The 16941-nt window shown below is 37.9% G+C and overlaps 1 protein-coding gene across 1 annotated transcript in view; it reads left to right on the top strand.

The window, feature by feature from the left end:
- Positions 1–2162: 2162 nt before the first annotated feature.
- ESR1 (estrogen receptor 1) overlaps positions 2163–16941 on the top strand; it is a 158071-nt gene continuing 143292 nt past the window's right edge. Inside the window, 1 exon segment of the mRNA XM_064708184.1 lies at positions 2163–2191. Within this exon segment, the coding sequence (XP_064564254.1) occupies positions 2167–2191 (25 nt within the window). The 5' untranslated portion in view covers positions 2163–2166.

Raw genomic sequence — 16941 nt, forward strand, 5'->3', positions numbered from 1 at the left:
AAACTGAGGAGAGTATAACACAAAGCAAATGAAATCAATTATGTGTTTGAGCACAGAGGGGTTGCTGAGATGATTTGCACTATGCTTGGGATGTACGGTGAAAATACCCTGAGAAAAATGTTGCCACTTAGATAGGCTTTGTCTGAAAGATGGTAAAGCAGGCCACTGTTACATTTAAAATTGATCCAAGGGATGATTTTTCATGCAGGTTTCTGAAAGCAATAAACAAGAGGTAGCTGAAGCCAATTTTCTGTAGTAATTTTAAGAGCTATGACAAAATCTACTGTTCTGTGTATTTTGTGTACTTATATCACTGCCCTGGTTTGTCTCTCACCATGATCAATGGCAAGTTTCTGTCCACTTCAGTTCTGCCACATCACCTGCAAAAGGACGCAATTTCAGTAATGCAAAGCTTCTCCTAAAACCACAGTGACAGAAGTCATGTACCTGGTAGAGTACTTGGAAGCATGTACACAGTAATACGCTTTTCAAAATGCTTTTTAAAAAATTTTTTTTACCTTTTCTTCCCAAAAAAACCCCACCATATAGTTTAGAATTTGTAGTTTTAGGAAGGTTTTCTTTATATTCAAATAACCAATGGCAACAGCTCTGGTGTCTACTTCTATACTACTTCCAGTTAATGCTCAAATTTCCTTTCACACTTGTTCACAAGAAAAGGGAAGATACAAGGAGCCTTTTTATGCTACCATGTTTATGTGGACTTGTACTTCACTTTGTGAAAACTTTTGTTGGGGTATCCTGCAGAATAAAGCAGATTTTGGTTTTTTTAAATACCAAATTATCTGTCTTGATTGAAGATATTCTCTGATATTGTATATATTTTGATAAATGTGTACACTTCTTTCTGGGAAATTTAATCTGAGATTTTCTTTAGAACTTTTGTGTGTGTGTGTGTGGTTCCTTTCATTTATTTGCATTTATTTATTTTTTAATGAAAGAGGAACAGTTTGGTTTCTTAACTCATGTTCATATTATTTTTTTCTTGTGGAGTTGGGAGTCTGCTATGTAGGATTTTGAATTACATTCTCTATCCTTTGTTTTTCCAGAAGGTCTTGTGAGCCAGTTGCATTGAAAGGGTGGGATTTGCAATATTTTAATCTTATGACTGAAAGGTGAGAGTGATTGCATCTAAAGGTTAGGACATGAAATTGTTTCCTGTCCTTGTCCTTTTAAGATATGCAACGTATTTCCTTTTCCTTGATCACAGATTCTCTACTGCTGTTTGCATTTTTCAGTAAATCCTTTTTCTACAATCACTGTCCTGGAAACAAGGCAACCTTGACAACATATAGAATGAAAAATTCTAACAATCTCATTTCGAATGACTAGGAAATGATGAAAAAGCTAGCTGTTACAGAAGGTAACTTGCATTTCCTGTAATACCAAGAATAATATTTTGCTGGAATTTATTTTTTACAAGATTTACAAAACTGAAAGAGTTAATCGTCTAACAGTAATAACTAAACAGCACTTAGAGGATATTTTATTGTTGGATGGAACTTGCATTTTGTCACTTTTGACTCGGATTCTTTGCATTATTGTTTATATCTTCATGGTAAAATTATTATTTTTATAGATTTACAGTGACATTTTACAGAGCTATAGGTTTGCAACCATATTTTTCACTTGTGAAAGTATTGAAAGCAATCTTTGAGATGTGTTTACAGCTCGCCCAATTATCTTAAGAGCATATCCTTTTAAAAAAATTGCTTCCTCTCTACAAACCACTGGAAACCTTAGCCTTAAGATGAAAATGGTTTGATGGTGGGAAGCTGTTTTAAAACTTCAAAAGATTAATTTAAAAATATGATAGATCTTATTTTCTTTGAAGATCTGGTGATTTACTACAGCAGTTAGCAGGTTTAGTTACGTACAGACGCAGGCTGTGATTTATGAATCTTTCCCATGCATTGTAAGGGTGGCAGATACCGGATTGCAGAGTTCAGTGCATTACACATTTTTCAGCACAGCCTAGGTTCCTGTCTAAATTTACCACCTTCTGCTTCTTAGGGTGTGTAATCATGCACATGATAGGTCTTTCCTTGAAAATGTGTTTGTGGTTCAGCTTCCTTGCTCCCGAGACTTTTCTATTTTGGTTCCCAGTGTCATGTGATCCCCCTGACCAGTGAGAGCCCCGCAGAGGGAATGGCAACAGCCTGCTGGGAACTATGTAAGTCAGAAAAAACTCTTGGTTTTTGCAGTTTCTGTCCCTCACAGGCAATTTTAAATGCTGCTTTTACCCTAAACCTTTGCTGGGCACACCCAGTCATACCTATGGAAATGCTTAGAAGTTGGGTGTTTTGGTTTGGATTTAGTTTTACTCTTTCAGACGTTATTTTCTTAATATGTTCCTTTTTTCCTGTGTCCTGCAGTGTCGCTGAGAAGCCTAAAAAAGCAACAGAAAACAAGCCACAGGCATTGCAAAAGTTGCCTAAAGTATGTTTTAAGGTGAATATTTCAGGTGCAATACTATTTTGTTTAATGTATGTTATAGACCGTGCCATAAATCCTGTGCTGCCGTTGCGAAAGAACAATGTGACCCCCCTGTCCCGTCCTCCAGCCCCTCAGTCAAAATCCTTCATGGAGGTGGAAAGACATTAATAGATAAAAGAATCTGAAATCACATGTTAGTGCCTTTACCGATTGGCTGAGACATAATGGGGAAGGATTTATTTGAATTAGAGGGCAGTCACACCCAAGGCAGTGTATTGTTTTTCTGGTATGAATGAAGTGAAATACTGTATTTTGATCTCAGCTGATGCTGAGCAATACTTATACACAAAAATGATATTGAAACCATGTATTTACTGAGATTTATCGTCGAGGTGCTTCCTGGTATAAAGTAAGAGTCTGATCCTTCTATTTATCAGCAGAGGTTCTGAACTCAGTTGGTAGAATTTACTTGGTAATTACTGAGTAATGGTTTTCCGTAACTGCATCTTTTTTTTTCTTGGATAAATATGATTTTCCAAAAATCATTCTCCCCCATGGTTGGATATATATGTTTTACTTACTTTCTGATTTTGGGATTTTGGCTTTTGTTTTGATTTAATTTGGTTTTTCTTTCATTTTTCTTTCTTCCAAATTACACGTGCTCTCTTTGGAGTTTACTTTTAAGTTTTGGAGTTACTGTTTAAGTATTGCTAAGCCTATTTTAAACTTGGGTCCCTAATCGATATGCCTTGAGATCAAATGAAAGTTGGAGAATGAGTGTTTGGAAAAAGGTGTAATGAAATAAGCTGGAATCTTTCTATTTCCCTTCATGGCCTATAGCATGGACCTCCTACCACATCAGTTGGAGGTGCAGAGGCCATTACTGAACATTGCTTTCTTTTCTTTGTGTTTCTGATCTATACCCTAACAACCTGGTAATAAACAAAAGGCTGTTGGAAGAATTTCTTTTCTTCCCCCCTTCCCCAAATTAATTTGGAACAGAGAAATTTCATGCAATGGTTACACTGAAGTAGAAAGAGCACGTTAGGTTTGCAGTTCAGTTCTCATCAATCATAGGCACTGGAAGTAAAAGTCCTAAATTCTGTGTTGGTTGAATTGTTGCAGTGTCAGAAGAGCAACAGCATCTCTCTGTAAATATCTGACTCAGAAACTGAAAACAATTACAAAAAGCCATACTCATTGTGCAGACTAGATGAAATTTAGGAGCCAATCTTACAGAAATTTTATTTAAAGATTTGTGTTGCTGCTTTTGATAATAAAGGGAAGCATGTGCAGGACTGAAGATTGTTTATAATGATTTAGTGAAAAACGTTTGTCCATTAGATTATAAACCACGTTCTAACCCAATGTTGCCTATTTGCTTTCACTTCATGATTTTGCATGGTACCAATGTGCAAATAATGGGAATTTTGAGATTGCAGCTGAGAGCTGGATTTCCTGTTGCTTCTTACAACATAATGTTCAGGCTTGTGAATACAAGCCTAAGAATTGTGCCAATCTTTTGGCAACCAGAGGAATTGTGATAGGTGAAATATAATGAGTTAAATTAGAAGATCTGTGTTATCACTTATTTTCTTTTTATTTTTTCCCCTACTGATTTATTTGCTTAAGTTTGTGCTCATGGGTTGTCTTTGTTTCTGAAAAGGAACATACAGAAAAAGAAAAAAGAGCATACAAAAAAAATAAAAAAGGGGGATGGTGGACAGTAAAAAGCTTGGCATCGAGGACATTCAAGCAGTTGCACAGCTTTCCCAGGGAGGTTGTGGAGTCTCCGTCCTTGGAGATACTCCCAGGCAAACCCTGGCTGATCCCGAGTAACGTGCTGTGGGTGACCCTGCTTGAGCAGGGGGCTGTGCTGCCTGGCAGGCACTCTGAGGTCCTTCTGAGCCACAGTGATCCCATCAGTCTCAGAATTCCCCTCTGCCGTTTGGAGCTGTAGACAGTGCTGTTACTCTGGGGAGAGATCAAGGGTCATGTGCAGACTTTAATCTTAGACTGTCACTCTCATCATTCAGGCCTTGTCATTTTGCTCCTTGGTTGAGTCATTCATTCATTCATTTGAGAATCAACTTTGAATGACTCCGTTGAGTCATTAATCATTCATTTGGCACGATGGGCATTGTTTGTCTTGCTGCCATGGCCCAACACACATGGCACTGCCTGAAATGTCACTGCCCAGTGAGGGATGGCACACTGACAGCAACTACTCCAACTACTCCAAGGTACTCCAGGCAGCAGTCTTGAATCCCACATCTTTTGTCTGCTGTCTCCTCAGGCACTGAGGAGACACTGATGAAAAGAGAATGAGAAAAGAGTAAAAGTAACGGGAGTACTGTGGGAAGAGTGTAATTAGAAAGTAAAGGAACAGAACCAACATGACCTGAGTTCTTACACCCATCTTGCTACTCTACTTGGCATCTCCAGAAGCTGAGGAGGGGATGTAGATTGCACAGGCTGTGCCAGGGATTGTGGAAGGAAGGGAGGAAGAAGCAGATCTCAAGGAGCCCTTGGAGGCTGATGAAAAACTTTAGGCCTCAGTCCCTTACACTGTATGCAGAGTTGTACTCTAGAGACCTGATGAGTGGTAGGCACAAGGGAACATGAGATCACTGAGTAGGAAGTGGAAATATGAAAGCAGAGAGAAGAGTAAACAAAATTTTAGATTTTTTTTAATATATACAGAAAAAGCAACAAAAAATGTGCATGAAAGGCATAGATAGTTCAAGTAATACCTTTCATATTAAAATATGGATATAATTTTAAATAAAAATGGCTAAATAAAAACCAAGAGCTTGACTTGTGTTTTGGGAAGATTATTTTAAATCTCTTTCTGCCATAATGCTGTAGGTGATGATTTTGCTGAAGGACTATTTATCTTGATGAGATTTGGCACACTCATCCTGAAAGCAATTGCCAACAGGTGACTGTGAATAAATTCAGACTGGAGCTGGAAAGGTAGATGGGTTCAGCCTCCTATCAGAAGGGTAGGCTAGGACATGTCGCTGTTTACAGCAGGCTCAGGGAGTTGCCTGAGTTACATTTACAGGTGATGAGGGTTTGGTAGCAAGGATTACACTCAGTGACTCACGTGTCTATTCCTGTTTCTGGCTAAATAGTGTAATTGGAATTTAGAGAGCATTTTTTTTTCCTGAAAAAGACACATTTTAAACATATGGCTAGTTATTTTCTTAATATATGATTTGATTTTTTTTTCTTCCTTTTTGCAGAATAATGCTATAGATAAATGGAAAATAAATTTGTGCAATGCTTTCTTGAAGATGGATATGAGCAAGGGTGAAATACTCCTTTTTATAAATTTTAGGGGAAAAAGCCTCACATTCCAAGGAGCCAGAAGCAGCTCAGTCTGGCATCATTCAGTTGATTCTTGCAAACCAGTCTGAGAAAGAAGACCAATCTGGAGGAAAATATTTTAAAATAATTACTTGATATTGAAATATTTGCTAGATCTGCAAGGTATATATTTTTGTGGGCAGCGTTTTGTATATATTTGCATATTTTTTTGGTCTGTAAAAAGCTTGTTTCTATATTGCACACCAAAAGTAATTCCATTTATAATTTCACTAACCTATAATTTGGGTTGTTAATATTTGCTTTTAATTGTTAATAATTTCTGTTGTTATAATTGCTTACTGCAGACAAAAGAACAGAGTATTTTTGTTCAAGTATGTTTGAAAATCTAAATGGTAAAACTTGGTTAATTTTCTGAAGTGGAAGAAGTATTTGATTATGAAAAAATATTTTTGGTGTGATTTTTCTATATTTTCTTAATAATCAAATAAAAATAATAGTTTTATACAAAGTCCTTCAAGTACTTAAAGGTACCATTTGTCTTGTGTTTGATTATTTAAAAAAATTGAATAGTTAAAAGAGAGTAATCTGCAATGAAACAAGGCTGGAATTATATGTTTATGTTTCAGATATTTTGTTTTTTAAAGAGTCCAATTGCAGTTCCATATGGAGATACAAATTATATATCTGTTCAGTTCTAAATAGCTTTCATTGACAATTTTTATGGCTTTGGATGGCACAGTGATTATGGTTTAGATCTGCCAAGATGCCTTGGGGGATTGTCATAAAGGTCAATTCAATCTTTGTATCATCTGTGGCAGCTAAACATAAACACCACGCAACCAAAATTGATCAGATATGAATTTTGGCAATTTTGTCAAATCACTTGGTTTGAAATCCAAATCAACAGAAAATGAAAATCTTCTTTATATTTTGTTCTTCGAAGCTTGTTGGGTAACTTCAGTGTAACTGTCCATAGTTTTGCCTTCTGTCTTCTTCAAGTGGAGATAAACTGGTTGTGTCTTCACAAATAGGGTCATTAAAATTGTTTTGCAACTATACAGTATTATACAGAATTTCACTGCTCATTTTATTGACCTCATCAGTTTTGAGGTAGTGGACTTGAATGGTATTTTTGGGCCCACATTGCTATAAAGCTGTAAATCGACAGCCTGCTTGTTCATTCCAAAATGCCATTAATCTCTGACTGTGCTGAGGCAAGTCCACTGGCCACTGCTGTCAGGTTGTGTTCCCACTATCCCAAGAAATCATTCAGTTGCTGCTTGCATTGTCTTCATCTGGCTTTGTCTGAAGGGCACCTTCTATTTAGGCATTGATACCTTGCTTGGACACATTTGGATGTAAAAGCAAGCTTGAACTCTTAATTTCCTGTGCTCCTTAGAAAGCTGTGTGCATTTCATAATATTTTTGTCCCAGCTAGTCTGATTGCTCTCCTTGTCAACCTGAATTTTCTGTCATTTAAACTGGGCATATTTCTTGTGGAATTGTTTCTTGTCCTGTTGTGTGTGTTGCTATATCCACCTAACAGCTGCTTTGTACCAAACAGGAGAACCTTCCAGTGGTGTTTCTGTATTTGCTGGTGTACCAGTGCCATGACCACTGGTAGTGGGCACGATGCTTGTTGTAACTTCTTGTCAGGCTGAACAAGACTCTGGGCCCTGTGTCAGGCTTTATTGTAGTTGCCTTAACTCTGGCAACCAGCCCACTGCTTCACTCAAATGTGTTTGCTAGCAAGCTCTTAAATTCTAACGGTACCCTTTCTCAAAAATGGTGGCTAAGAAACCCTTAGATTTTGTGCAGTACACTTCATGAAGTTCTCAACTCCCAGAAAAAACTTCTCAAAGGTGCTGGCTAGCAAGCCCCAACACATAACCAAAGGTGGTGGTTAGCAGCACCACTGCTAAAAAGCCACAACACCCTTCCACAGGCTTCCCACTCTCAAGAGCAGACTTCAGTACTGAGTAGAGTACAACAGCCATGCTTTGCCCATGGCAAAGCAAGAGAGGAGAGAGAGATAAATGCAGAAAAAGGGGAGAACAAAGAGTATCAGCAGTCCTTAAGATCCTGTGTTGGTCCACATGGATAGCCTGGAGCTGGGAAAAACAGTGCAAGTAAAAGGGAGAGGAAAAGGAAAGCAAGGGGGCCCCATCCCCTCCTCTTTATTGTTAAACTGGTGCACACCTCTTGGTGTAAAAGATTAATAGTTAGTATAAAAGTGTAATAGCTTTTTCAGCCCTTGGAGCCCTCGTGCAGGAGGTGAGTTGGGAGGACTGAGCTCACGGTGTCAAGGTGAGCAGGAAGCTGGCTCAGCACAGCGCTGCCCCACCTCTGCAGGACCCTCTCCTCTGATCACATCTTTCCTCCCTTAGCAGAGGCATGTTTGAGACAAGACATGCCAGTGCCTGGTCCTGCACTCCCTCCTGGACACACAAGAGCTCACTCTTGCATATGCATGCGTGGACTGTAAAGCAGGAGGCCTTCAAAGGCACCATCTGAATGAAATTTTGTCATTACATGCATCATAGAAGTTCATAATTATTTCCTTAACACCTCATTTTTTGTGGGGTGGTCTTTTTCTAATAAAGTGTTTGCTCTTGCTCCCTGGCACAATTTGTATGCAAAGTGTCCATTGCAAACAGGGAAACTAAATTTAGAGAAAAAGGGAGGTTGACATAAGCTTACTTTCAAAATTCCTTTTGGACTTTTGACAAAATGTTGTCTTAAATATTGATTTGTTTTCTTCCTTTATTTATTTTCTCTTAAAACCTAGCAACATAAATGATACAGTTGTAGAAATACCTTTAAAAATAAAAGAGAGAAAGCTGAGTCAAGTGAGACCCAAGAAATGTCATGAACTAGATGTCAAGTCAATTATGATATTTTTTCTCTTTTAAATAAGAACTAGGCACAAGACTAATCTTTTTCCCCTCAGGGATTAAACTGAGGCGAGTAAGACAAGCTGTTCAGCAAATTTGATCTTTGGTAACTTAAAGGATTGAAACCTAGACAAAACATTGTACAGCTCATTATGTTCAAGGTAAAATTTTTGTTCTTGGGAAATGTATAGTTTTTGAATTGAACCCGTATCTGCTGCTTTGGTCTTGCCAACCCTTCAACCCAACCTGTTACCACTGTAAAATGAACAATTGCAGCAAATACTCGGCCAGTTTAGGTTCTCCCATTTGGATATCCAGATTGGGGTAGGACCATACCTGTTGTGTGCTGCAGTGCTGGCACGGCCTTCCTGGTGGGTTTCCAGAAATTGGTGCCCATCCATGTGAATGTGTGGCAAAGTGGTGGTGAGACAGTGAGGGTCTGGTGCCTTGGTTGGCATACAATGCCAGGCATATGCCTCAAGACTGCCCAAAGAGCTAGTCTTGTGTCTCTGTGAGGAGTCTCTCTGTGTTTGGTACACTTTTGTAGCAGTTTTCTGCCTAGTTTACCCCAAATGGAATTTGTTTTTTGCACATACCAGCTGCTCTGTAGTCCAAGCTTATGAAGGAAATTACTTTAAAATCTCACTACTGCTGTGAACAAAACCAGTAGCATAGACACAGATTATTTTTATTAACAAATTTAGCCCTATTCTAGCTAACTAACCTGTCACTAAGTTGTGTCAGCCTGGATCTGCTCTGACAAGACAAATAACTTATGAAAGGCTGGACCTTTGGCTTTCAAGCTATCTTTGCTCTTATCAAAACATAATCAAAGGCAAAACCAGGTATTTTGAATATTTTGGATATATTTTTTCTCTTAAAAACACCCTTTAAAACTCGATCTGGCTTTAGTGATGGAAATCTAGTGTGTGTGAGACCAAGGTTTCTTGCACACAAAGCAATTCACCTCTCTTGATCTAAAGAGAGCAGAAACATTCTGCATTTAAGCAGAAACTTATTTCTGCATAGGTAAGGCACTATGACTTGCCTCTGCATAGACAAAACTCATCTGATTCGTGCTGGTAAGTTTTTCCTTCAGTGTCATTTGTTGAATCCAGCCTAAGTTGCGTGGCTAACCCAGCACTGAGCTGTCATAGCAACCAGATCGTGTAATTTGTTCATGGTGCTTATCCACATTTATCTTAAAGCCCAGTTAGGCTGTTTTTCCTCTCATGGACAGGCTGATCTAGAGCTTCACTGTTCTGTCAGCTGAGAGGCTTGTAATTTTCCTAGTAATTTATTTGCAGTGCCAGCTTTCTTTCTTTGTCCTAAATACCTTATAGGTATTGATGTTTATGCCTAATGTATTCATAGGGAGTAATCAGCTTTCCCCTGATCTTAGTGTTTTTTAGTCTAAGTAAGTTGAATGTTTAGTCATTGGTTGTTTAGTATACTCTTTAGCCCTTAGATCGTTATTGGATTCCAGCTGTCATTTCATCCCATATTTTATATTGTGAAATCCTTTTCCAACTCATTGCAATTGGCTCTCACTCATAACTACCCTAGCATAAAAAAGAACCCCTTGCAAGCTATTTGTCTGGCCTTTTTTGGCTTGGCTTATTGGATTTTTACATTCAGTCTGCCAGAGTTTTATTTTGTCTTTTATTGTCCTCATTAAGACAAAATCTTCAGAATTTTTTTTGAAGGCCGGCTTCAAATAATGTCTTACATTGGTAGTTAGCTGTTTTGGTTTTCCTTATGTTTGCTCTGCATCACTTAATATAGTCTGTGTATTATCTGCAAATATTTGCCTTTCTGTCTGCTTGGAAGTTCCTTAATTGCAACTTCTTATTTTCCTGTTTTTTTCCAATCAAGCAATGTTTTAGGGGATTTGTTGGCTTTGCTTTCTCCTGCATAAATTTAAGGGTTTTATGACTGCTGTTAAAAACTGGCTCTTTGGTAGCAAAATTCCAAATTATGAGGCCCTGTCAAATTAGTATTTGCTTATCTTGTGGGTTATGTGTTTATCTGCTCTCTGAAGCATTTAGAAGTGGCTAAAGGTTTTATTTTGCAATCATGTACAACTTTGACATTTATTTGATTGTAAGGGACCATTTTGTGTCTGCTGACATAGTTTGTCTCATCTCTGTCAAATACATATTTGCCAAATATATATTCTGTATCACTAGTCACCAGCTACAGCATAGTTAGAGAACTATATAGTTGGAGCACACATATCTGCTCAGGGCAGATACGTTTGAATTTTCTAGCTTTTTAAGAGTACCATCAGTGAGTCTTTCTTCTTCCCCCTCTCCCCTCATCTGCTCAAATTAGCGTCATGCAGCTGAGTATCTTTTGCTGGTAAAAGCAACCTGGTAAGGTTGCTTCCTGACAGGTAAATTTTGTTTCCTGCTATTTATTCTATGTGTCTTCTTGTCTTGTGTTGTATCATGCATCTCTTGTGCTATTTTATTTTTATGTTATGTTCTGAAATATGCCAGCTAAATATGCCCTGGTGACTTTATCAATTGCTGGCAAGTTCCTAGAGTAGCCTAGATATTTTATTTTCTGATATCCTCCAATCTGACCATATCTTTCTTATTGTTGTGGGGACCAAGTGACTGAATTTGATATGTTGGGATGGAGATTCTGCACATTTGAAGAACATGTAGTTAAAATAAAGCCTCCACCTTCTTGCACTTACATGAAGGAAGAAGGGGGCACTGGAAAAGCCTCAGCAGAGGTAGGAAGTTGAGAGTGGCAGTGCTGCTGAGGTTTCTCACTGTTTCTTGCAGTCCATCCTGTTCTCCTCTTGTCTCTGCTCTTGGCATCTGGCTGCTGTGAGGTTTTGTGAGACAGACCTGAGGAAACATCTCTGCTGCAGTTTGCCCTGCAGACTGAGCACAGTGCCGTTCTCAGAGCTAGTGTGACTGAAAACACCTGCTTTGACCATCCTTGCTGACTTGTTTTGTAGCACAACCTATAGGAGCTCTCCAAATAATTTTGAAATATAGCTGGGTGAGGAAAGCAACTCTGCTTCAGTACTTAGTATCAATCTCATATCAGCATGGCAGAGGTTTCCGATGGGGAATTATCAGTGCAGTTAAAAAGTGCTGTTCATTTCTACTCTTTATGTGTGTATTCCCAATAGGAAGTGTGTCAGTGATAGGCAGAGGCAAATGTGACTCTACTTGCTATTCTGTTTCTCCCTCCTGAGCTATATTACACCAGGATTATCAAACTGCATGGGCACAGGGTAGCATTGACAGCTCCTGTTTGGCTGCCTGCTAGTGCTGAAAACCTTTGTGGGTCACTTCTCCTCAGGAGAGAGTAGTATGTCTAGCAAATGACTTGTTTCACATGCCTTCCTCCTCCCCACCCCTCATACATGCTTTTATATTTAGCTGTATGGAAGTTATGTTGTTTTCCTGAAGGAAGGCTATAAAACATTCCATGTTGTATCCCTTGATTAAAAGCAGTATTTTTGTACTTATTATTCCAAGTACTGTATTTTTCTGCACATCTGGTTAGTAACGCTATTATTCTTGCATTCATGACCCTGAGGAAAATATGAACAAAACCTTTGAATAGCACTAGAGAATATTTGGTTGCTTATTCTTCCCCATCTTTGCATTTTTTAAGTATAGTAAACAGTGTTCTTTCATTTTATTGTGTGGCAATTTGTTTTGTTTCATACTTTTACAATTGTTGGAATGGTGCATCACATGCTTTACAGTAGGCAAAATATATTACACAATGTTACTGTTCTTATCAGCCAAAAATATTAAATTGAGATTTATTCAATGAATTTAAGAAGAATCACTTTATACATAAGGTACCTATATAATGCTATTAGTTGATGTTATAAGTCTCTAATTACATCCTTAATTATCATTTGATACTAAATTACATCCTTGATTTTCTGAACTAGAACAGACTTACTGAATGCTGCTGTGGGGTTTTTTGCATTACTATTATTGAGAATACCAGTTTCATTTTAAGAATTGTCTGATGCCGATATTAGGATTTCTTTCATTGTTTCCTAAATACTTTAGGAAACAGCCTTCCTTGCCTGAACTGCTGCCTTATTTTTGTGTCCCTTTGATTTAGTTATTAATTATTATTTAGATTGGTTATTTATTTTTTGAATTCCTGAAATGCTGCCTTTATATCTGTTTTCACTCTATGATTATATTTTCTGAATGTGTTTAATCATGCCATTATAATTTGACTATCTAGAATTTTATTATCCCAAAATTATTATTAAATTTATAATTTTTCACTTGTTCATCTTTTAAACCAAAGGTGAGCCAAGTTTTAATTTTCTTTTTCTAATTTTCTGAACTCTGATATTTTTTGAATTATAACTTTTCCCAAGAGCCAGCAAAGTATGCTTAAAATTTTTTCAAATACCAGTTTAATAACTAGGAAAATGTTTGCTTTCAATTGATTTTAATCCTTGTTTCTTTTATGCCTGTGAAACTATTCCTTCAAAATGAAAAAGGTTTTGTGTGTGCTCATGTGTCTGTGTCTATATATATATATAAAAATTATATATATGATTTAGTCTTGATGTAATTGCAACTTCTTGCAGCTTAGTTGTTATCAATTGCATCCCTGTGATTGTAAAATTTTTTGTTAAATTATCTCTTCTTCTTTTGTCTAATGATATGTAATTTCCCCAAGCTGGATCAGAATTTTTTGATTTGAGAAATTACTTTGTAGGATTTTTAGGTTATCCAAAGATTCTTTAACACTGAAAATTCAGGAGAAAGTGCCATGTGACAAAGAATGGCTCACCTTCTATATTTAGTTTTGTTCTAGTCTTCTGTCTTTTATTCGTTCTTTGGATATTATTCTTTGATCTGTTACCTTTCTTTCCTTGATTGTAAATTCCCTTTTCTTTCAACATACATCACTAACTTTATTTGTAGTGTGCTTCATGTATTTAATAACATACCTAGCATTAAGAACATAAGAGCTTTTCTGGATCTACGCCCTAGTTTCTGCTGCCTTCCTTTTTTTTATGAGCACTTTATTCTTGTGCTTTGCTTTCTTATAATTCATTCTTCTTTTTATGTTTCCTTGCCTACACATCCCACAACTCATGCAATTTTCTTTCTTGGCTTCTCTTTTTCCCAATCCTCCTTTTTCAGTCTTTTACATCTCTACTCACAGTTAATAGCTCTAAAGAATGATTTACATTATCAAGGTTACTGGTTTTGACTCTATGTTCATTCAGTGTCATATTAGTGTCAAAATAGCCCACCTTGAGAAAGTACCTGTTTTACTGAACATATGTGTTCAGTAGATCCCACTGGAATCATCAGGAATGCAGTCATTAATGCTGTTTCCCCTTCACCTTGTTTTTATTTCTTATGTAACTTCTGGATTACAGTATTGGAATTAAGTAAACTGTGACTACAGTGACTGGTGACATTTTTTCAGCCTGTTCCCTTTGTCTTCATGGAAGTGCTGATACTGCTATCTTAAAAGTCAGTGGTGACATGAAGAAATACTACAAATGAAATGAAGCACTATTACAAAATACTTCCACTGTTCTGCATTGTCTGTGTTCATAGATACTTGCAAAATCATTGACACTTGTGAACTTGGAACCATGAACCTTACCCTGTCTGGTAAATGAGAACATTGCAATTACTTCCTCCTTAATGAAAACTTGCTTTACTTCTATTCTTTTTTTCTTTTCTATTCTTTGCTTCCTCCCATGATCATAATAGAGCTGTTCAGTTCTTACTAAAATGACTTAAATTGAAATAGCAAAATAACTCACCTCTAAGTTGACTTCTAACTTTGAAGCATATTAGCCTGTTCTGGGTGTACATGATTGATGGTTTCAGCAATTTTCTTCATTATTGCTTGGCAGCCAGAGGAGGCAAGTTGATTTTCTGTTCTGTTGATGGTATGTCTTTGAAGGAACAACTTTCTTATCTTAGTTGACCCCGATGTGTCAGCCTATGAGGTAAAGAAACCTCCCGTCTGTGTTACGTTTTGTATTTCATCTGTGGGTCAGTTTACAAGGCAATGTGAAGCCTAAAGAAGACACACTCCATCTTGGTGAGGGATTTCTTGGTCTAATGACAAGCCCACAGAATGTTAACATAGCAAATGATCATGAGGAATACTTGAAGTAATATTGTTTGTCTCCGGAGCCTTCTTTGTCCTGGAAGCAGGGGAAATGAAGGAAGAATTCACCACTGGCTGAGCTGAACTGCTCCCAGCCCTGCTGGAAAGATGCTCTGGTGGTACCTACCGTGGTTTGGCTCAGACTGGAAGGCACACTCAGCTGTGCTGCTGCCAGATGTAATCCACATGCTCCACGGGCTGAGGTCTTGCTAGTTGTGTGTTTCCACACTATTTCCCTTCAAGAAGAAGCTCTGTGGTTACCAGGCAGTTGCCAGTTACCACTCTAGGCCTGGTTCAGAAGGAATCTCTTTAGTCCCTTTGGTGATGGACTTTCTACTGGCTGACAGTAACCACATTTTTTCCTCTTGCTTATTTCCTTCTCACTGTTTTGCTTTTTGCTCTCTCTCTTCTTTTGTTCAGGCTTTACTTTCTCCACTGTTCCTCCATCTTCCTTGTACCATCTCAGGTGGTGACAGTCCTGACCAGGACTGTGCTGTCTGTCCCATGTGGTAGCTCCCTGAATGTGTGCTGCTCCCTGATTCCTTCATGGATGGCCCTAGTTCCTCTTGCTGACAGGGTCTGCTGAAGGCAGAGGCTGTTGGAAGATCTCCTCAGATCCACAGGATCCTCCTCAGATCCTGTGGATGTGATAGAGCTACCAGCTCTATCACATCCACAGCTCTTGTGAGTGGCAGCAAGGTTTGCCCATGTTGTCTTGAGAAGAGAGGAGAAGCATAACCAGAACAGTGACATCTTCACATGTTGCAGAAGTCTCAGACTATTTTTCTCCGTGTTGAACAGTTTAGGGACTTTGATTAATTTCATAGTTTGAAAATGGTTTTGGCTGCAAAAGTGTTTTCAGAGTACAAAAGTCAAAAGCATAATTCAGATAAATTTGACAGCTTTCAATTTCTGCAGCTTATTCTCACTTCAAAGTAAGTCAAACTGCCTCAAAATCTCTGAGGAAGAGGTGAATCAGAAAGCTGCAGTTTTTGTAATTACCTTTGAAGTATCTTGGTTTTTTTCCCTTTGGAGAACTGTTTCTTCCTTTGAGTGTGGACATATACCATGAAAAATTTAGGCTTCATTTTTTCATGAATATATTAATGTGTGTGTATACACACACACACACACACACACATATCTATACACATGCATATATGTGTTTATGTGCATACATGCACACACACACATATATTCGCACATATTTAACTATTCTTGTCTGTAATGATGGTGCCATTAGCACAAACTAATGTCATGTATCAAGCAGTTAATTTTGCAGAGGTCCTACCTGTCTCTGTCATGGTTTGGGGATGGTACTCCCCAGTGTAGTGCTCCCACTGAGGTTCTCCAAACCACGTGCTTCTTGTTCTCTTTCCCCTTCCTGTTCCCTTGGCAGGTTGGAGATGAGAACTGAGGACACAAAAGGTGAAGATCACAGGCTGAGATAAGAAAAATTTACTGGAAACAGCAATGAGATAAGAAAGTCAACAGTAATAGCAGCAATAGTAATTACAGAGGGTACAAGAAATGAATGATTCAAAGCAAATCCCTTGACAACAGAAAGATGATGGGAAGTTGGATAGAATACCCTTGTGTCTTAGCCTTGTCATTTCCTGGATACAGCAAAAATTAACCCTGTCCTGGTCAGGACCAGGACAGGTTCTTACTCTCCTGCTCTCCCCTCAACATCTTTCCTTTCAGACCTGAAACTGTATTTTGGTTTTGCTTTGAAAAGTATTGCTATACTCAAATTTTGTTTTTTCTCAAATTGGCACTTAGTGTAGATTTCTGTCTTGGTGGTGTATGGGTGGTTTTTTTTTTCCCCTTCATTTGAGTTAGGAAAGTAATAGACACTCATTAGACACTCATGCGCACATACACTTTTTCAGATTATTCTCACATGGGTGGAGAAGAGGATGTCATCTTTTACCTGAATGGCTTTAAAACAATTCCGTAATAGCTTGTTTCTTGTAAAGATAACTGGAGGCTGAATGTTGTTGGATGTTAAGGCCTGAAGTATTTATAAAATCTGTAAAAAGAGATACATACTTTATTTATTTATTTCTTACTTCTAAGTGAGCCTGCCACAACTGAAAAATTGGAAATTACA

This window comes from Zonotrichia leucophrys, chromosome 3 (assembly GCF_028769735.1).
Source record: "Zonotrichia leucophrys gambelii isolate GWCS_2022_RI chromosome 3, RI_Zleu_2.0, whole genome shotgun sequence".
Classification (NCBI taxonomy): domain Eukaryota; kingdom Metazoa; phylum Chordata; class Aves; order Passeriformes; family Passerellidae; genus Zonotrichia; species Zonotrichia leucophrys.